Source organism: Gastrolobium bilobum, unplaced genomic scaffold, assembly GCF_033153095.1.
Source record: "Gastrolobium bilobum isolate Gb01-03AN ecotype WA unplaced genomic scaffold, APGP_CSIRO_Gbil_v1 utg7295, whole genome shotgun sequence".
Taxonomy (NCBI): domain Eukaryota; kingdom Viridiplantae; phylum Streptophyta; class Magnoliopsida; order Fabales; family Fabaceae; genus Gastrolobium; species Gastrolobium bilobum.
In genome coordinates, this window is record NW_026898317.1 from 240,894 (window position 1) to 263,874 (window position 22,981).

General features: G+C 36.2%; 2 protein-coding genes across 3 annotated transcripts; one reads left to right on the forward strand and one right to left on the reverse strand.

Moving 5' to 3' along the window:
* Positions 1 to 6,936: 6,936 nt before the first annotated feature.
* Positions 6,937 to 9,665, forward strand: LOC133314849 (glyceraldehyde-3-phosphate dehydrogenase A, chloroplastic). 2 transcript variants are annotated; one of them, XM_061516376.1, is made up of 5 exons: positions 6,937 to 7,093; positions 7,231 to 7,347; positions 7,782 to 8,086; positions 8,193 to 8,437; positions 8,991 to 9,665. In XM_061516376.1, the coding sequence occupies exons 1-5, from the start codon at positions 7,052 to 7,054 to the stop codon at positions 9,491 to 9,493; spliced, it is 1,212 nt and encodes a 403-aa protein (XP_061372360.1). In that variant the 5' UTR covers positions 6,937 to 7,051; the 3' UTR covers positions 9,494 to 9,665. The 2 variants fall into 2 exon arrangements, with proteins under 2 accessions (XP_061372360.1, XP_061372361.1); XM_061516377.1 differs by lacking the exons at positions 6,937 to 7,093; positions 7,231 to 7,347 and having other exon boundaries at positions 7,934 to 8,090.
* An 8,514-nt stretch (positions 9,666 to 18,179) lies between these two features.
* LOC133314860 (xyloglucan endotransglucosylase/hydrolase 1) lies at positions 18,180 to 19,585 on the reverse strand. Its single transcript, XM_061516396.1, has 4 exons — positions 19,402 to 19,585; positions 19,198 to 19,298; positions 18,885 to 19,078; positions 18,180 to 18,697 (listed from the first exon to the last, which is right to left on the reverse strand). The coding sequence occupies exons 1-4, from the start codon at positions 19,583 to 19,585 to the stop codon at positions 18,298 to 18,300; spliced, it is 879 nt and encodes a 292-aa protein (XP_061372380.1). The 3' UTR covers positions 18,180 to 18,297.
* Positions 19,586 to 22,981: the final 3,396 nt, after the last annotated feature.

The following is a 22,981-nucleotide window of genomic DNA, read 5'->3' on the forward strand; positions in this document are numbered from 1 at the left end:
TGGAGAAATTTCTGGTTTTCTTTTATTTCTTTAAACAGAAAAGAGGAGTAAGGAGAGGAAAATCACACACAAGATTTTTACTTGTTCAGAAACTTGTGTTACCAAGTTTCCTACGTCAAGGATCAATTAGGGAGACCACTCCCTGGCACTTGCACTAAGTAAATCAAGAAAGAACAGGATACACAATATTCAGTTCCAGCTTATAACCAAAGCCCCACAGAAAACCCTAAAGCCCCAAATATTACACGGACCAAATCAAGAAATCAGTCACTGTCATGCTATTACAAACACAGCAGTATACCAAATCACACATGCACATGCTCAGGTTACCAGGAATCCACAACACAAGAGAATCCTCCTCTAGCACCGCGTGGAGCTCCTAGACCGAACCAACCCTGAATCTGTCCTCTTCAAGAACACCACCAATCAGTCGATTGGAACCTGCAATCACAGCCACAAGAACAAACAGAAGAGAACCAGTCCAGAAAATAGCAAGAAGCAAGATCAAATTGGTCACAATGGGTTTCGATTGAAAAACCCTAGCAGAGCTTCACAAGGGAACCAAAGAAAATGAATATCGTGAAAGTGAGAGAGCAAAAAACGATTCTGAATGAAAAATTGCTGCACATGTGTATTAACTATTATAAAAGAAAGGAACGCAGCGTTTCAATTATGTTATAACATAAAAAGACTTAAATGCCCCTAACTAATATGCATAACAGAATATACGATAAGGCTACTTATGGGAATACTCAATGCATATATAACAAACTCCACCTTATTCTCATAAGGTAGCATGCAAGTACCAGTGAATGGAGATAGCCTCCTTGATCATATATTCTCAACAAGATTGACCCAGAACCTTCAACAAGCTTAAGGCATCCTTAAACTTGTTTGCAGGAATGGACTTGGTGAAAATGTCAGCAGGGTTCCATGAAGTGGAGACCTTCTCCACCTCAACCTGCTCATTAGAGATAATGTCTCTAATAAAGTGCAACCTAACATCTATGTGTTTGGTCCTTTCATGAAAGGCACTATTTTTGGATAAGTGAATAGCACTTTGTGAGTCACAAAAAACCTTGGGAACATTCTTACCAAGTCCCAATTCTGATACAATACCTTTAAGCCATAAGGCTTCTTTGATTGCCTCAGTCAGTGCAATACATTCTGATTCAGTTGTTGAGAGGGCCACCACATGCTGGAGATTTGATTTCCAGCTAACCACATTTCCTCCAACAGTAAAGACATAGCCAGTCACTGATCTTCTCTTATCCAGATCAGCTGCATAGTCTGCATCACAGTATCCTCTTACACCAAACAGGTTAGAATCATTAGCAGTAAAATTTAAACAATTATCACAAGATCCATTTAAGTATCTAAAGATCCATTTTACTGCATTCCAATGTTCTCTATTTGGTTTAGACAAATCTGCTCACCACACTCACTCCATGAGAAATATCAGGCCTAGTGCCTATCATAGCATACATTAGACTTCCTATAGCATTTGAATAAGGCACCTTTTGCATGCAAACAGATTTGGTTTCATCCAATTCACCACATACAGGTTTCAAACGAAAATGAGCAGCTAAAGGAGTGTTCACAGGCTTGGACAAATGCATAGCAAACAGTTTTAAAATCTTTTTCACATAGTGTGATTGAGACAAAGACAGCACTCTTGCATCTCTATCTCTAAAAATATCCATGCCTAAAATTCTTCTAGCAGGGCCTAAGATTTTCATATCAAATTCCCTTTTCAACATTTCCTTTAACTTATTAATATTATCTATGTTATGAGAAACAATGAGCATATCATCAACATAGATAAGCAAGTAAACATAGCTATCATCATCATCATTCAAGTAATAAACACAATGATCATAACTACACCTATTGAAACCTTGTGATATCACAAAGTCATCAAATCTCTTGTACCATTGCCTAGGTGATTGTTTCAGGCCGTACAAGGATTTCCTAAGAAGGCAGACTTTGTCTTTGGAGCCTTTCTTTATGAAACCGTCAGGCTGCTCCATAAAAATTTGCTCCTCTAAATTACCATGCAAAAAGGCAGTTTTAACATCTAGCTGTTCTAATTCTAAATTGAAAGTAGCTACAGCAGATAAAAGAAGTCTAATAGAAGTGTGTTTAACTACAGGAGAGAAAATTTTATTATAATCTACTCCCTCCACTTGGGCATAGCCTTTGGCTACCACCCTAGCTTTATACCTTGATCCTTCTACACCAGGGATGGCAGGTTTTCTTTTGAAAACCCACTTACATCCAATTACACGTTTATGTTGAGGTCTGTCCACTAAGAGCCACGTCTGGTTCTTTATCAGTGAATCCATTTCATCCTCCATTGCTGTATGCCATTCCTTCCAAGTACTTGTCTTCATTGCCTCCATGTAGGTTGTTGGTTCCTCTTGTTCCATCAATTCAGCAACCTGCAAAGCAAAAGCAATAATATCAGCATGTGCAAATCTGCTAGGAGGTCTTATTTGCCTCCTAGCTCTATCCCTGGACAACAAATAATCAGTAGGAACTTGTCCTTGCTGGTTATTTTCAGTCTCTAGTTCCCTAGGGACATCAGAAGTATTTTCTTGTTCATTTTCAGAAGAATCCTCATGATCCTCTCCTGGATCAAAGACATTAGCATTCTGCCTTGTATGGGCAGATTGCTCCACCTCCAGTTGGACCTTATTGGGGTGGTTATTTTGCTCCTTAACCTGCAAAATATCTTTGTAGAAAGTTAGCTCATCAAAAGTAACATCCCTACCAATTATACATTTCTTTTCACTCATCAGCCACAACTTGAAACCCTTTGTGCCTTTAGGGTAACCAATGAAAACAACTTTTAATGCCCTTGGCCCAAGCTTATCTTGCTTAAAATGTACATAGGCCAAGTACCCAAAAGGTTTCAAGTAGTTCAGATTAGGAATTCTATTATTCCAAAGCTCCATAAGAGTTTTAAAGGCTAAAATAGATAAGGGAGATCTGTTTATCACATGGCATGCTGTTGAAACAGCCTCAGCCCAAATTTTTTTACCTAAGCCAGATTCTGATAACATGCATCTAACTTTATTTAAAATTCTATTCATCTTCTCAGCTATACCATTTTGTTGAGGTGTTTCAACACATGTTCTATGTCTAGCAATGCCATGTTCTTTATAATAATCAGAAAATTGATTATTGCAAAATTCAAGACCATTATCAGTCCTAAGTACCTTAACCTTCATGCCTTTCTCAGTTTCAACAGCAACCTTCCATTCCTTAAAGCAATCAAAAGCCTGATCCTTTTGCTTTAGGAAATAAGTCCACACCCTCCTTGAATAGGAGTCTATAAGGGAGAGGAAGTAGTGGCAAACCGAAAGGGAACTAGGAATATTGGGAGAACCTCAAAGGTCAGAGTGAATGTAATCAAGGGTCCCTTTTGTTTGATTCTTGGCTGCTGTGAAGCTTTGCCTATGAGACTTCCCTAGGATGCTGCTCTCACAGAAGTCAAGAGGGGAAAAATTCTTTAAAGGAAGGATCCCTTGTTTACATAGCTCTTCCAACCCTTGGTTGCTAATATGCCCCAATATTTTATGCCAAAGAAGAGGCAGATCAGAACTCTTCAAGGCCACACAGGACTCCAGTCCTATGGCCTCACCATCTAAAATGTATAACCCATTCACTAGCTTACCCACCATAGACCCCTTAACAACCTTTAGAGTTCTTTTCTCACTCTTAAAGTTGTAACCATTCAAGTCTAACATCCCCAAGGATATTAGATTTCTCCTTAGGGTGGGGACAAGTCTCACATCCCTTAGGACTTTGACAGTCCCATCACCCATCTTGAAACTGACAGACCCAATACCTGTTACTTGACAAGTATCATCATTTCCCATTAACACTTTACCTCCCTCAAATGGTTTAAAACCACTTAACCACTCTCTCTTGGGTGTCATGTGAAATGTACACCCAGAATCCAACACCCACCCCAAATCAGTGGAGTTATCAGACAAGACCAACAGCTCACCACTCTTATAACCAGTTAACAGATTTGCATAATCTGTCTTGTGATTATTAGAAGGGGCAGCTTGTTGCTTTCCCTTCTCCGGGCAGTTCTTTTTCATGTGCCCTTCCTTGTGGCATAACCAGCAGATTAACTTTTGCTTACCTTGGTCTTTGTTTTTATTTTGATTATTATTATTTCCCTTATTCTTGTTAAACTGAGATTTCTTTTTGGATTTCCCTTTGACATTCAGCCCCTCTATAGGAGCCTTTTTATTGGAGTTCATCTCCAATTCCTTAGACCTAAAAGCTGTCAACACATCCTCAAGGGACAAAGACTCCCTACCATACTTAATTGCAACTTTCACATCCTTGAAAGCATCAGGCAAGGCATTTAAGAGTATAATGGCTTGGTTTTCATCAGAGATTTTATCATCCGTATTAGCCAAGCTTATGGTTATCCTCTTAAATTCATCTAAGTTCTCATCTAATGATTTATTAGAGTCCATTTTAAATCCAAACAATTTGTCCTTAAGATAAATTTTGTTTGATAAGGACTTAGTCATGAAAAGGGATTCCAGCTTTAACCAAACCCCAGCAGCAGTGGTTTCATCATCCACTTGTCTAAGCACATTGTCAGTCAAGTGCAAAATCAGCAAACTGAATGCAGTTTCCAGCATTTCCTCCTTATCCTCAGCACTCATGGTGTCAGGAAGATCCCTAGCACCACCTAAGGCCTTGGAACACTTTTGGTGAACCAGTACAACCTTCATTTTCTTCCTCCACATATTGAAGTCTCCTTTGCCATCATATTTCTCCACCTCCACGCGTGCAGTGCCCATCTTGATGACTTTCAGCAACCAAGACAGCAAACAGAACATACGCGATACAAGAAAGAAGGGGAGAGGAAGCACGAAAAAAATAACAGATAATATTCTTGAAATAAAGAATTCAGAAACAACAGTAATTGCAGAAGCAGAATAAAGCATATAATAAAGAATTGCAAGAAAGAAGGCAATCAACATGGATCAGCAATTACAAAGCACAGAAGCAGGCAACATGAGGCACGCAACCTAAGCTCTGATACCAATTGTTGAAATTACAGTGGAGAAATTTCTGGTTTTCTTTTATTTCTTTAAACAGAAAAGAGGAGTAAGGAGAGGAAAATCACACACAAGATTTTTACTTGTTCAGAAACTTGTGTTACCAAGTTTCCTACGTCAAGGATCAATTAGGGAGACCACTCCCTGGCACTTGCACTAAGTAAATCAAGAAAGAACAGGATACACAATATTCAGTTCCAGCTTATAACCAAAGCCCCACAGAAAACCCTAAAGCCCCAAATATTACACGGACCAAATCAAGAAATCAGTCACTGTCATGCTATTACAAACACAGCAGTATACCAAATCACACATGCACATGCTCAGGTTACCAGGAATCCACAACACAAGAGAATCCTCCTCTAGCACCGCGTGGAGCTCCTAGACCGAACCAACCCTGAATCTGTCCTCTTCAAGAACACCACCAATCAGTCGATTGGAACCTGCAATCACAGCCACAAGAACAAACATAAGAGAACCAGTCCAGAAAATAGCAAGAAGCAAGATCAAATTGGTCACAATGGGTTTCGATTGAAAAACCCTAGCAGAGCTTCACAAGGGAACCAAAGAAAATGAATATCGTGAAAGTGAGAGAGCAAAAAACGATTCTGAATGAAAAATTGCTGCACATGTGTATTAACTATTATAAAAGAAAGGAACGCAACGTTTCAATTATGTTATAACATAAAAAGACTTAAATGCCCCCTAACTAATATGCATAACAAAATATACGATAAGGCTACTTATGGGAATACTCAATGCATATATAATAGTTAGAATATGAGAATGGATCCTCTAATGTTAAAATTTCGTATGACCTGGTTATGTGAAATTTTTGTGTCTATCTCTCTCTTTATTAATGACAATTGGACCTCACCTATCTAATAAATGTAAAGAGAGAGATAGATATAAAAATTTTACATGACCAATATGAAATTTTAACATGAGAGTTGAATATGTATTCAACTAGTCATCTCATTATCTCAATAACAACAACCAAAATTAAACAAAAGGGGATTACATTTACTCCATATGTCATCTAGGGTCTCAGTATAAGTTTTAGACACCCCTTCTTTAAAAGCTACATGGCTTTGAACACCCATTAATTCTGATTAACCACCATTAACATTAGTGCTATAGGTTTTTGTTTTATTTATTTTTTATAAATTTAGTTTCTTAAATCTATATTTAGTAGCTTAAAACTATTTTATAATATAAAAATATATAACGAATAAAAAATAAATAACAAACAAATGATAATAATTTGAAAATTGTGTATCAATATAAAGGTTTGAATTTGTGAATGATATAGATATCCTAGATATAAATATAGATAGTTATGATGATCTTATGAAAAAACCGTAAAATATCAAATTTGGATTTGTGAATTGAGAGCAAGTACTGAACACATGAAACCAAGTAAAGAATGGCCATAAACTCGATCATTTGTCCATTAGTATCTCCTGTCACATATTTGTATTTGTCGTTCTCACTGTGTGGGTTTCTCATATTGCCCACAAGTTCAACAGTACCATTTGAACAGAGTTATCACAGATTTTTCTTGTCACATTTCTTGTTTTAGGGCTAAAAATATATAAGCTTTTTTCAAGTATCATTTCACAGAATTTTATTGTCCACTGATGTCAGTGGAAAACCCATAAACTGGGCCACATAAGATTGAAGGTTTAAGGCCCAATCATCAATATAGAGTAAGAAAATGGTAGAGTCACATGATTGAACTTTACAAGCACAAGAAGAAAGCACCAATCACGTCCATTCATATAATGAGAGGCTATCCATAATCTCATCCTCACTTTGGTCTCATGAGTCACAGCCACACATCCACGTTACCTCCTTTTGGTCGCTTATTAAACTTAAAGAGACATAATATGTAACTTGAAAGTGTTTTTTTCTTGCAAGGCTCTACACTACTGCTTCAGAAAATTCAGTCCTGAATCATGGCTTCGGCTACTCTCTCTGTAGCCAAACCAGCTCTTCAGGTTCCACAATTACTTATTCATGTATTTTTTTCCCCTAAGTTTCATTAACATACATCTAAAGTAAGTTATATTAGCAGTGCCATTTTGTGTTTAGAGCTAGCTGTTTATAGTAGTTTTTCATTCATTGCTCTATTCAGGCAAATGGAAAAGGCTTCTCTGAGTTCTCTGGTCTCCGCAACTCATCATGCTACCTTCCACTTTCTAGAAAAATTTCTGAGGATTTCAACTCTGTCATTGCTTTCCAAACCTCCGCAGTAAGTGGCCAATTTTATTGTAAAGTTAAGTAGAAGGTGTAGATATACAATTAATTATCGTAGTCATTAAAGCTAGCTCTTTTAATGCTTCACTTAATGACTTTAATAAATGATATGTGATGAAAACCAATGTATTTTTCCCAAGTTATGTAACATGACTAACTCTTTCCATACATATAGATGGTGCATTGCAAAATCCTTTAGATTCATATTTTGACTCATCTAGTAGTTATTATATCACATTAATGTGAGACCATGTGATTGCAACAATAATACAACACTCTTCGATTCATGATCATCACTTTGTACATGTTCTCGTTATTGAACCCGTGACATTTGAGTCACAAAGGAGCAACTTTACCACTACTCGAGGCCCGCCCTTCTATCCAAGAATTAAGAAAAAGATAAAATAAAATTCAAATGTACTTTTGAAGGTTGGAAGCAGTGGAGGATACAAGAAAGGTGTAGTGGAAGCAAAACTGAAGGTGGCCATAAACGGATTTGGTAGGATTGGAAGGAACTTCTTGAGGTGCTGGCACGGTCGTAAGGAATCTCCACTTGATGTCATTGCTATCAATGACACTGGAGGTATCAAGCAAGCTTCTCACCTTCTCAAGTATGATTCCACCCTTGGAATCTTTGATGCTGATGTCAAGCCTGTTGGTGATGATGGTATCTCCGTTGATGGAAAGATCATCAAAGTTGTTTCGGACCGCAACCCTGTCAACCTCCCATGGAAGTAAGCTTTTCTTCTTCATTTTCCCCCTGCCATGCAACTAATTTGGCTCACCTTTGAAGAAACTGGTATATATATGTATGAAGGTTGTGTGTTTATGGTATTGCAGGGACTTGGGGATAGACTTGGTGATTGAAGGAACTGGTGTGTTTGTGGATAGAGAAGGTGCAGGGAAGCACATTCAAGCAGGAGCTAAGAAAGTTCTCATCACAGCCCCTGGCAAAGGAGACATCCCTACCTATGTGGTTGGTGTCAATGCTGATGCTTACAATCCAGATGAACCCATCATCAGCAATGCTTCTTGCACCACTAACTGCCTTGCCCCCTTCGTCAAGGTTCTTGATCAGAAATTTGGTAATTTACCTTGTCCCCACATTTTCCATCAAATTTCATTCTATATCAAGTTATTATGAAATTGAAGAGTGTTTCAAAATAATTGAAGGGTCACATCTCTAACACGCCACCTCACATCAAGGGTCTTAGGTTCATTTATCTTGTGCTAAAATTGAAGTTTTTATTAGAAGAATGGGACAGTAAGGATCAAAACTCTAGACCACTTGATCTTAGAGGCTTTGATATCATGCTATGAACTAACTCTCTCAAAAGTTTAAGCAATTACTTATAAATATTGGTTCAAGTAAGTACTTAGTTCCCCTTAATTAGAAGTTTCGAGTTTGAGATTGGTCCCTAATATGGGTGAGGCAGTGCTTGAATAAGAATAATCAGATAATCAATGAACCAGTTGGGAAACAAAACAAAAACTCAAGTTGTTAGGTGAAGATACATGAATCATTTTTATATTACATCTCAAATCACTTGTCAATGACATTGTGTAAGGCCAAGTTTTTTTACATGATGAAAGATCATATTCTCCACTATGCCAATGGAAACCCATGTTAAATGACAGGTATTATAAAGGGTACCATGACTACAACTCACTCTTACACTGGTGACCAAAGGCTTCTTGATGCAAGCCACCGTGACCTCAGGCGTGCAAGAGCAGCAGCTCTTAACATTGTCCCAACTTCAACAGGAGCAGCAAAGGCTGTGGCCCTTGTTCTCCCAACCCTCAAAGGAAAGCTCAATGGCATTGCACTTCGTGTGCCAACACCAAATGTTTCAGTGGTGGACCTTGTTGTTCAGGTCACAAAGAAGACCTTTGCAGAAGAAGTGAATGAAGCTTTCAGAGAGAGTGCAGCAAAGGAGCTCAATGGTATTCTCTCAGTTTGTGATGAGCCACTTGTGTCAGTAGATTTTAGGTGCACTGACGTGTCATCAACCGTTGACTCATCATTGACAATGGTAATGGGAGATGACATGGTGAAGGTGATTGCTTGGTATGACAATGAGTGGGGTTACTCTCAAAGGGTTGTGGATTTGGCTGACATTGTTGCCAACAATTGGAAATGAGCCAAATTACAAACCCCATTTGTTAATTATGTACCAATGTCATTTTAATTTTGTATGCTTAGTACAGTTCTTGCTTCATTTTTCATTTTTCTTTCTAAACTTGTACTGAGAAACAGAACCATCAATTTTCTCTGGCTTTCTAATTGGGCAATATATTTCTTACCTTGAAATATGAATGTTGATACTAGGCTATGTACACCTTGCTATTCCTCTTGCGGTTTTCTTTTCTGTCACTTCCAATATCGTGAAATCAAAAATAGAATGTGACACGTAAAGAAATATATTATAAAATTATTAATGTTTACTTAATGGGGAAAGATATTATACTACCAATCAATATCTCAATTTCACCGTTAGATAGATTATGTTGATTCAACAGTTATACTTATTTTCATCTTTATATGGTTATGATTCCCCGTATTTAAAGTGAAAGCATTAAATATGAGAAATCATAACCATATAAAGGTAGAAATAAATATAAAGTATTAAATATGAGGAATCATAACCATACAAAGATGGAAATAAATATAACCGTTGGATCAACATTATCGATCTAACGGTGAAATTGATTGGTAGTAAAATTGGTAGTAACACAACTTGATTATTACAATATCCTATCCCTTACTTAATAGTTTAAATTTTTAAGTTAAATTGGTGCTTCACTGTGTTAGGAAAATAAATAATTGAAAAATGACAGCATGTTTAAGCTTTATTGTTCCTAAACTTTTATTATTTATTTTGTTTTTTTCTTATTTTTTTCTATCTCCATTTATATTGGGTTTATGGATCCTTGTAATTATATAATATAGCCATAGCTTACTTAATTTTTAACCAATATAAAATTTCATTACTCACATTTCAATTTCTAACCATATGTTCAGACAAAAGAGATAATTTTGTAAGCCTTTAAAATGGAGAAACAGAAAATTCAGGTTTCACTCTGAACTTATTTTTGTATTCTCAAAAATAGAATAACCATTTAGAATTTCTATTTTACATGTACGAATTTAGTTATAAAAAAGTTTTTCTTAAAAAAATAACTAATTGAGTTTTAAAATTTCATTTTTTAATTTTTAAACAAGAGGCTCCAAATTAAAATGAATCTTGATATCGCCTTTGAAAGCGTTGACTTGAAAACCGAACATAATATTGAATATGTAAGATCTCTAAGTTATGGTTTAATTAATTAATTTAATTTAATTTATATAAAAAATAATTAAATGTAAAGCAGTTTTGCAACTGATTCAACCAATTGATATAATATTATATAATTTTTAAAAACGTTGCTTTCAAGTTCAAATGCAAAGATTCGGATATGCTCTTGAAAGGGGCTGCATATTCTTACAGGATTTATCGGTGGACAGGCCCACCGTAGCATCTTGCATAGGGCTTAAATTGTTTGAGAAGACTTCGAGCCTAATGGTGCTTATGGCCGAGTTTAACTTAATTTGAATTTGGCTTAATATTATATTAGGTTAATTTTTGAAGTGCAAGTCGATTTTTTTTTTTTTTTTGGTACATTGTCAGGAGGTATCCCCATTCAACCTTCTCCGGGCACCATGCCCTCGGGGTACGGCCCGTTTGGGCTAGCCCCTCATTGTAACAGTAGGTGCACTAAGCTTCGCAACCGGAGAAAGGACGAGACTAACCTAAGATTGAGTGATTCAATATTAGATATATAAATTTAAAGAGGAAGGATCTGCTTGCAATTTTTTTTTACAAATTACACTAAGTATGACCGGTCATACACTCTTGATTGAAGTATGACCGGTCATACTTAGTTTAGTTTGTAAACATTCTCCAGATTTAAATAATATATGTAACTAAAACATAAATTTTATAAGTTAAAAAATAAAACAAATTAATGTTTTATAATATGTAATTCAAAATAAATTATACCAATAAAAAATTATTATCGTATTACATGAAAGAAATTAATTTAAGTCAAGAGGTCTTATAACTTATTATTTTTTCTTTAAAAATTAATTTAAAATATTTTATGTTACATGGAAACTAGTCATGTTAATACTAAAAAATATGGCCCGAAACTAACTGAAAAAACACGGTTAAATTTTCAAGACCCAAATTCAAGTCGATTATCTTTGAGTCAAGTCGAGTAATTGGATTGAAACAAGTCTTGAAAACCCCTACTCAAGGGGTTGGTTAAGTGGTAAGTGAGCTTGTACCTATGGATAGGCACACAATTACATACTTGTATATAACTATGTCAGCTATTTAGGAGCAAACATTGCTTGCCATATATGCACCGTGATTGAATTACTTTGTCTATTCCTCATGAAAAGTGTTTAAAGTTTATAATCTTACAATATTTCATTAGTAATCTCTGTTGTTAAATGATTTCATTAGTAATCTCTGGGTGTTAGTATAGTGCTACATGATTTGTTTTCTTAGGAGAATAAAAATTTAGATGAAATTAGATGCTAGTATTTCATTGGAATCACGATAGATCCCCACCTTTTTAATGATTTGTGGAAGGGGTTACAAATCGCACTACTAACAAAATAATTCTAGAATAAGATTTTAAGACATTTACAACAAAATAATGTAATAGTTTAATCATTTTAAAAAATATTTAATTTGTCCCAATTATTATCGTAACTTTCTTACAATTATTATTCATACTTGATTTGTGAAGAATAATATTAGTTATTCCTTTTTTGTATCATTTTGCTCCTCTTTCAATATTAAAACAAGTTTAATTGACTTTCTGAGTATTTTAATACTTTTTAAAAATTTATATATAAAAGATATTAAAAATATAAATTATTCAAATGGGGTTGTTTGGTTCACTTGAATCGAAATATTTAGGATACTATCGTTGCACCATTAAATGGGTGCGACAGTCCAATAAAAATGATCCATATTTTATGATATATGTACGGAATAGGAAGAAAAAAAATGCAAATATAATTTCTTAAATAGAAGTCGTATGTTTCAATGATGTACAAAAAGTGCTCTCCACTTGAATAATTGATGTGTACAAGATATTAGTCCACATAGTCACCTCACAAGATGCAAAATGGATCGAATCAAAGTGATGAACTGATGATCATTGAACATAATTAAAGTGTTGGAGAGCCAAAAGAAAGCTAGGATTGAGCACGTCCAACCTAGCATATTGAAGAAAACTTCAAAGCACGTCATGAAACCCTAGTAGTTTGGGTGAGGTTGGGAAGGGACCACATTGAGGTGTTAGAAAGCTCTAATTTGCAATTTGGTGAAGGAAATATGTACCTTGAGCTTGGGGAAGATGATTCGTACGTGGGGAGAAAGTATGCACCTTGAACCTGAGGTTTCTAATCTACTCGTCTTCGAATCGGTGTTGATGTTATATATATATATATATATATATATAAAACCATTATAGCCTTGTCCAATAATATAAATTTTTGGGTTGAATTGATTCTTTACATGGTATCAGAGCTGACGTGATTAAGTGGTCATGAATTTGATCTTCACCACCCTCATTCTATTAATAAAAAATAATTAAATATTATAGAGTCTCTTAGCACAAGTAAGCTGAACTTGATACATTATCAACTCTTTAAACTCAGTGAGCTCTCGTGTGAGGAAAAATGTTAGATAAATATAAAATAATTAATGTAACATCATCTAACAGCTTAAGTTTTTGGATTAAATTAGTTCTTTATAGGCAAAATCACCCATTCATTGTCCCTATCTCAATTGGGATAAGGTGGATGTAGGATGATATGGTTGGAAAGTTCTCTTTGTTTTGGATTGTAAAATGGGTTTCAAGGCTTTTAAGTCCACCAAATTGAAGGACACAATGTTTTATGGGGCATAGAGTGTCACCTCGGAGAAACATTCATAATTCTCTATTGAGCCATACCGAGATACCTAAAGTCAACATTCAAGGCAAGCAACTTAAGTCAAAACATGACAAAGTTCCCTTATAAGCTCGATCATGGTAAGGAAGGGCTTGGGGTTTGCTATCCTTACATAGGCCATGTGATCCATACCCTGTCCATAGAGAAAGAGTCATTGAGCTTGCTAGAGGTGTATACTAGACCCAAATCCCAACACTATGTGCACTTTGACACTAGAGGTGAACGTCGTCGCCTCGTACAACATAATGGAGGTTGGATTGGCACCCTATGAAGGTTATTACCACTCATATTGTGGTTTATAACCATAAAAAAACATAGAAGATAAAAAAGGAGGGAGTACCTTCGAAAGGAATAGGGAAAACAAGTCTCTAGACTATGAGGCAGCCTTGGAATGGCATCGTTCCACCGCAACAATCATTAGGAAAAGAGAGAAAAATAGAGGTAGAGAAAAAAGGCAAGGAGAGTCAAAGTTAGAAAATAGCAAATGGGGTCTACATGTGGCAACTATCCCATTTAAGATGGACTCGAAAAGGCCAAAAGACACCAAATGATGGTACCTCAGTTGGCGTATGGGAGCTGAGCAGGTGAGGGTGAGAGCATGTGTTCTATCCTCCCTAGTACCATCTTTGGGAGGGGTTTAAAGCTTTAATACTGGACTCGCCCCGAACAAAATTGCCTCCTATGAAGGATACATGTGGTTTATCTAAAAAAAGAAGAAGCCAAAAGACAAAGGCAAAAATGAAAATCCAATCCCATTTTTTCAAATGTGAAACTAATTTTATGATCATTATGATTGTCGCGCAGAGCTTGAAACATCCTAGCTAACAGGAGTCTGTCGCGCGTCATTGTCAACTACTAAAGTAATTCAATAAGATAAAGGAAACTATTGCTTCGTCCACAAAGTTCCTGTCTGTGGAGAATATATTTGCTTCTCTAATCACCAATTTTTTGTGGTCCAAAATGGATTATAGATGGGGACTATGATAGTCCCCTTAATTGTTGTCAATGACAAGCTGTTCTAGCAAAGAGGATTGTATCACATACTCGATTGGGTTGCTTGCGCATTATCAACACAAATTGCTTGGTCTTATGTAAAGAACTTTCATCCGCATATTGCACCGGCTGGATACTTCTGTCCGTCAACCCTTATGTTCAATCTTTCATGAGGGAAGCTAGGAACTTCCATATATTCATTTCACTTCACAAACATATTAATTCCATGCATTGGAACCTCACACATATTCAAAACAATGTTTTACAAAATCATCCCTAATTAGACCCTAATGGTCGATTCTATAGGGAGAGTTTTCCAAAGGATTTTTCATTATACTTTCAATTTAACCACTCAATTCACACTTCTACATACATATAACATTCACAAATTATGCAATTTAATTTTTGCACTCCAAACCCCTATCATCACTACATGGCCGAAATCTAGGGAGGAATATGCAAGGGAATTTTTCAACATTCCAGCTCATAATCATGCTTATTTAACAGTATAACTTCATTAACTACACTAATCCATCATAAATTTCAATTTTCAAACTCAATAACATTCCACAAAAGGTACTCATAATATTCAAAACTTAAATCATGACATTTAAACTATTGGAATGAGGATCTCTTACCTCAAATCACCTATACAAGGCTTGGAGAACAAAACCCAAGCTTGATTCCACCCAAAAACCCAATCTCTCTCTAGAATGAATAGTAACCCAAAATTTGAGAAGGAGAAAACTCTTCACACAAGCTCTTTCATCCCAAACAAAGTAGTGGGATGGATTCACAATAATCTCTACTTAAAGTTTCATGTGTGACACTTTGTATTTTGGTGATTATTTGAGCGAGAAATCAAGGAAAAAAGAAATGAAACCCTAGCTCCTTCCATGGAGGAAAACTCGGCCAAGAGAGAGAGAGAAGATGAGTTGCTGCAGTGAATAGTGACTTTAGGTAAAAACTTAAGTTTATAATGATATGTAATCTTTTACCGGTTGTTTTCCTCTCACTTAATTTCACTTAAATTGACCCGACATTTACTTAAAGCTACGAGTATATTTTTATTTTTATGAACTTATTTACATTAATTTTTATTTCACAAGGAATAGTATTTTCAATTCACAGTATGGTTTTTGCACCGTTTTTGATGAAATGCACTGTGAATCACTTACTATGCATTGTTTACAAACAAAACTGTAAAACTTATAAACTTAACACTTTTGGTCTAAACATGACTTGTTTGGCATATATTGAACTTCCTTAATCTTATTTCATCAATCATTTAGTTTTAGACTCCACCGGTTGCTTAAATAGCAGTACAAAATACTCGGCAAAAATACTATTCATGAGATTTTCACAAAAAGTGCCAGACTATATAATTTTTTGTTCTGAACTCATATCTGGCATCAAAATTGCCAAATTAGGTCTCTAAACTCATCTTGCTCATTTTAAGCTCTACCGATTGATTCACAACAATGAAGAACATCAGGCATAAAGCACTGTTCATGACCTAGTCATGATTACAGTCAAAATACTTGAAATCACATTCTGAATCTAATTATGGCATTTAAATCCTTAAATTAAATCTCCAATTAAGTTTTACTAATTGTGGTCATTATATAATTGATCTTAGTCTGCATATTTCTTCTTCAGCCTTGTTATTTTGTGACAACCAAGCTGCTGTTCTCATTGCATCTAATCCAGCTTTCTATGATAGAACAAAACACATAGAAATTGATTGTCACTTTGTTAGAGAAAAAGTTACTTCTGGACAAATCCGCTTGATGCCTATCAAGTCTCAAGATCAATTAGCAAACCTCTTCACCAAAGCTTTATTTGCTGCAGTCTTATCTTCTTTAATGTCCAAGATGGCAATGTTGGACATTCATTGTCCATCTTAAGGGGGAGTAATAAGCATATTATTATTTAATTAGTTTCTATACTGTTCCGGATGGCCCAACAGCAGTGGCCCAAAGGTCCAAGCCTAATCATAACTCCATATCTACGTCAGCCCTACCAACTGGCAACCTTCCCCAACTCCCAATGAAACGACACTCCCTAGGGGAGACACCAAAATGTCCCATCTCGGGACCCCAACTCCCAAAGGCAGTCGCCCCAGATGCCATAAGAGGGAACTGCCCCTTTGACATACGCTGACACCGCCAGGCGCATCACTGCTATCATAGCAGCGCCTGTTACGCCCAACATCATCTGCTGTTATGAGCAGATCCCAAGAAGGGTTGACCCCTTCCTCACCAACCCATAGGAGGCTCATACGACCTTCTTATAAATAGCCCTCTTTGGCACCCCAAAGAAGCATCTTATGTATCGTTATTATGTCCATTTTATATTAAGTCACATATACTCACACTGAATCATCAATTGTTATCTTCTTGCCATCATACTTGGTACAGTGTTCTCTAGCTTGGTCTTTACCTCTGCTAGTGACACCATCCATACAGTCACATCATTCCCAAAGGAAATATAGTGGGCTTATAGATCCCAACGGCACATATACTAATTACAGATAATAGTAATCTTGGTTACTTAATTTGTTTTACTGATGGTAACTATAATTAGGTTTATATGTGGTAGACTTACTTTCCCTTTTCTTTACCTCTTGATGATTTTTGTATCTGCATTTACTCTTCTATGAATGAGATGTAAAACTTTGTTTTTCTGTTAATCAATTGAAGAATTGTTCAGTTGTTTGGTTCTGGTTTCTTGTCGTAAGATGCGACGCACCATATTTGCATTGTTACGCACTTTTTTATTTCAAACGTCCAAGAGGTTATGGCCTCATAGATCACCGAGTCAAACAATGGTCCACCATGTTGAATTTTTGTCCGGAAAATAAGTATAAGGTGGCAGACAAGTCCTCCACATTCAACATCAATTTTTGTCCGTGAATTAAACTTCAAAAAGAAAACTCTGCAATCACATGGTTTTATTTGAAATAACCTTCGTGTTTACACAGTTCAAATCAGGATAGAAAAGAAAGCCACCCCATTTTGCAGCTTTTCCCTATTGGAAAGAAAAGAATCTTAATTATTTGCTGTTTCAACCTTACCATAATGCCACTTTTCAGCTCTTCAAACCGTTCATCGCGGCTTGAAACAATGCAAGACATAATAAATCTCTACTGTTGTACCAAAGATTCAGTGCATCCCACCAACAAAAATATTACATGTCAGCTAATTTTTTTTTTTTTCTGTCAAATTTTTTTTCTCTCCTCTAATGAGTATTGTTCTCATTGATGAAATACAATAAATCATAGTACGCAGTAGTACTAAAGATTTATTGTGCAGTACATAGACACCGTGTTATTATTGTCCATTCATCCTTTCCTGCATTGACTAGCTACGTGCTTTTTAGTCATTATGCACATTAAATTACTTTACCCCACGTGCCAAAGCCCAAACAAACCATGTTACTTGATAATCCTCACCTAGACATGTCAAATAATGTTCCTTAAAAAAGCCCTTGAATTTAGTTAAAAAATGTTATTCATTGCAACCATTCCTATGCAGTTCACATGCGGAGTGCTCAATGATGCCACGCTAACAGGGTACAGTGTCTTTTCTGCATCTATTATTAATAGCACCACTTCCTACTTTGTCATTTATGGGACAAGAGGATCAGAACACAGATCTATGCAATACACAACTGGTTCTCCAACAGAGCCCATTTCTAGCACAAAGAGAAACGCATACATGTATCCAAAAAAAATCATACACCAATAACTATTGGTTGCTTCAAGTGGTAATAGTGGAAAAATAAAATAAATTAAATAAAAACTCATATAATATAAAGTCGTATGAGTAACAATGTGACATGGTGGTAAAAGTAAATGAGAACTAATGGTAGCATTAATAACAATATGGTAAAAGTAAATGAGAACTAATGGTAGCAATAATAACAATAGTATATGAAAATTTAAATATCACGGTCTCTTCTGCATTCAGGGGGTAGTTGAGGGTAGCGCTTTCTGTCAGAGCAGTAGTTGTAAATGGTGAACTTCTGGCGCACCCACTTGAGCTTTCGCCATTGAGCAGCATCAAGGTCACGGAACTCTGGTTGATCCCACCATCTCTTACCCTGTGTGGCACAGAACCTTGCATTCACAGAGGCTTCACACCCATCAATGTGGAAGCCCTTGTAAGCTGCTATAAAGGGTGCTTTGGACCAATCTGTTTTCTCCAAACCACCCCTTGTGGCCCAATCATCAGCATTCCACAAACTGTTGTATATCTTCATTGGTTGGTCAAATGGGAATCTCACTCCCAAGTCCTTGCTGTTCTTGAACACCCTGATTGGGACATCATCTACAAAGAACCTGCACAACCCACATTTGGATTTATGTTATTAAGCATAGCATACTCACTCACAACTTGTGTCTTTTTTTACTTTTTTATCACAAAATTGAACTACATTTTGGGCGAGTAAGATGGAACGGTGAAAAGGGTATATATTAGATTGTTTCTTATTAAGGAAAAAGAACAAGATTTGAATGAAGTACTTACACAATCTGATCCATGTTCCACAGAACTGAGTATCTGTGATAACCTTTTGTGGGATCGAACCAGAGATAGATTCTTTGTTCTTTGTCACCCTTGCCTCCGCTGAACACATTTGTTTGCAAAATGTAAGGTTGTCCTGTCCTGTTCCCCAAGAACTCAAAATCTATCTCATCATGCTCCGCGTTTTGGGAAGATAACTGTGTAGTTCCAATCACAGCAAAAGTCACATTCACATACAACAGTAGAAACTAAAAAAAAATCCCGGTGGAAGCAAAAAAAGAAAAGTAAAATCAGAAATTGAAACTTTTTTTCATACATAGAAAGCAGTGACAGTGCCAGCTGAATCTCCAGGAACCATCTTTATGTACATGCTGAAGTGACCAAACAAGTATGACCCTTTGGACTGGAAGCCAGTACCTAAGAAACATGAATAATATACCAAGTTTAGAACTAAATAGATGAGGTTGTGGTGAACATTAACTTTGTTCTACAAAAGGAGGAGTAAGTTACTACTACTGACCAGTGTACTTGTCAAGATGAAGCTGAATCTCAGAACCTCCATTGAAGTATTTGATGTGATCAAAAGCCCAAGTGGGCACATAGTTTCGTCCGAATTCTACATCCACTGGCCTCCGTGGAGGGGCGCATAGTGCAACAGAGACCAATGATGCCAAAACCAGAAACACATTCCACATAGAACCCATCTTCTGTGTCTGAAGTTGTGAAAGCTTGTGGTTACCACTAATTATTATATATAGGCACAAGACCCTGACTTGGACCCTTGTTCCTCTCTTTACTTCTTTTCTTTTCTGTAGTTTTTTTTCTTGGGGGTGGGGCCAAGTATCCTGTGTTGTCCTCTGTTAGGATCTAAGTGTTGGAAGAAAATGATATTGTGACCCTATTACATGTTTATTTTCCTTCGCTGCTAGCTAATCATCAATCATTTTCTAATTAGACTACGATTATATAGAATCATGATAAGTTTGTTTGGAGAGACTTCATGGAAATTTTACTCTATTTAAATAATAATTTCTATCCATAATCATTGATTTAAATGATAAGGAATTTGTTTCATTTAATTGATATCAACGTCCAACAACCATTTGCAAATGTCAAAGGTTATTAATATGGAAAAAATGTGTGTGATCTTAAATGATATAAAGTTATCTTATTTTAAATGAGAGAAATAAATAGATCATGAGAGACAAAATGAACCAAAAAAAAGGGTTGAGTCTCACCTCTTTGTGAGAATGAAATGATATAAATTATATCATTTAAAAGGACAAACATTTTTCCCTGTTAATATACTTTTTAAAATATTCTCATTAAAGGGAATAATTATTTGTTTATGTCAATTTTGACCTGATAGGATAGAGAGATAAACACACAACACAAAAAAATGGGTTTTTTGTGTGTGGCTAATCTAGGTTTGTGCCCCATAGCAATGGTTGAACTCTGGGGAATAGTGTAATTTGGCGTTAAGCCTGCTTATGATAAGGTTCTCAGAAGAGTGATCCACAATCCACAAAGCAAAAGCTGTATGTAATTCTCTATTTTGTTTACTTGGGATGCCCCTGACATCCATGTGCTCCTCTCATGGTCCTGATTCAGGAACTTTTGAGTATAGATTGGTAGATTTTTTGTCAACATATATATGCTCAGAGTTGGTAATGAGTGAGTAGGTCTTCTTGCTTAACGTGCCCACTCCTTTGCTATTGGTTGTCGCTTGCTGGAGTCTTCCTGGTTTCCTCTTATTCGCCCCGTTTTTCATTTAAATAATAATAATCTTCTTTCTAATCGTACCAATTATAAAGCAAAAATAATACCTAAGTGTGATGACAAGATTTTAAAAGGGAAACATACTAATTACATGCACGTTTGTACAGATTTTCAATCCCTTCGAATGCTAGTTTGTTGGAAGGAAAATGGTATATATATATATATATATATATATATATATATATATATATATATATATAGGGTTTTATAATTTTCACGTTGAAGGAGAATTGAAATCTCATGTTGTAGAGATAAAAAGCATGTGGGACCCATGTGTTAGAAAAAATTATATGTAGGACCCATGTCAGCACGGAAATCGAAGGGTGTGTAGGAAAATTGTAATTCTCATGTTAAATGAGAATTATAAAACCCATATATATATGGGGCAGGATATTCTTACACCGGTGTAAGAGTTAGAAATCTTACACTCAATCTTGACCATTGATCCACTTGCATCCGATGGCTCACATTACTAAAAAATTTGAGCCCTTAGACATATGTGGGATTAATGGACAAGATTAAGAGTGTAACTTACACTAGTGTAAAATGATCCTGACACTTATATATATATATATATATATATATATATATATATATATATATATATAGATGTAGGATCATTTGACACCGGTGTCAAATTTGAAGTTTGACACCTCATCTGAGAGCCGTTAGATCAAAAAAGATCAACGACTCTGATTTGTAAGCATGTGATACCATTGATCTTTTTTGATCTAACGGCTCTCAGATGAGGTGTCAAACTTCAAATTTGACACCGGTGTCAAAGGATCCTACCTATATATATATATATATATATATATATATATATATATATATATATATATATATATATATATTGTTGGGAACTCGGTTCCCTCAACTCGACTTAGAAGCCTTTTCGAGGAAGTCAATCAACAAGATCCTGGATCTCGAATCTCGGCAATTTGAACTCGGCCTGAATCACCAGGTCGTTCAGCGCAGCGAAAAAGAAAATACAAAGGGGAGAGAGAGAAAGAGAACACAATTATATTTTAACATGGAAAAATCTTTTCCAATGAAGAGGTAAAAACCCGCGGGACCTAGTCCAGTTCAAACGTCCACTATGATAATAATATGTACAAAGAATCAACCTTCACCAAAGTGGTGGTTCACTCAACCTCTCCAACAGTGGTGATAATTAGACTTCCCTAGAGATGTTTCACTCAAACTCTCTCTAGAGGTACTCTCAAATGCAAAGCTCAAAGCTTTACTTACAAATCTCTCAAGTGTCACTCAAGAGTCTCTCAATAATCTTCTTCTTCTTGACCTAGCCTCCACCCATAACTAATGAATATATAAAGGAGATGAAATCTAGAGTTTAGGATTTTTAGGAAATTCCTCAATTGGCTTGAGTTTAGCATTGAATGAAGAAGCCCAATAAATCTCCTACTCCGACTTCAATACGTCGGCTTCAGCATCAACCTGGCTCTTTCACAGCAGTCTTCAAATTTCTTTACTGGAACTAGCTTCTTCATCATGTCAAACCAGTTTTGGTCAGTGTGCACTTTGACGAGTTCGAGCTCTTTATCTTCCACCACATCCTGCATCCAATGATACCTCACATCAATGTGCTTAGTGCGGTAGTGATATGTCAAATTCTTTGAAAGATGAATTGCGCTTTGATTGTCACATCCCAGCTCATACTTGTCTTATCATGGCCGAGTTCAGAGATAAACTTCTTCATCCACAACATTTCTTTGCTTGCCTCAATCGCGGCTATGTACTCGGCCTCGGTCGTCAAAAGTGTCACACACTTCTATAGTCTTGATTGCTAGAAGATAGCTCCTCCTGCAAAAGTCATGAAGTATCCTGTAGTCGACTTCCTTGAGTCGACGTCTTCCTCTAAATTAGCATCCGAGTAGCCTTGCAACTCGGCTCTTCCTTCTCCAAAATGGAGGCATAAGTTGTTCGTACCTCGAAGGTACTAAAAGATCCACTTCACTGCTTCCCAGTACTCTTTGCCGGGATTCGATAGATACCGGCTTACCATTCCAACAGCATATGACAAGTCGGGTCTAGTGCAAACCATTGTATACATCAAGCTTCCGATAGCAGATTGGTACGAGATCTTCAGTATCTCGTCTTTGTCTTCATCAGACCTCAAACATTGCTTCTGGTTCAGCTTTATGTGTCCGGCTAGGGGCTGCTCACTGTTTTGGCTTTGTCAATGCTGAATCTCTTTAGAATCTTCTCAATTTACTTTTCTTGACTCAGCCATAGTAGCTTCTTTTGTCTATCTTGAATAATCTTGATTCCGAGTATCTTCTTTGCAGGGTCGAGGTCCT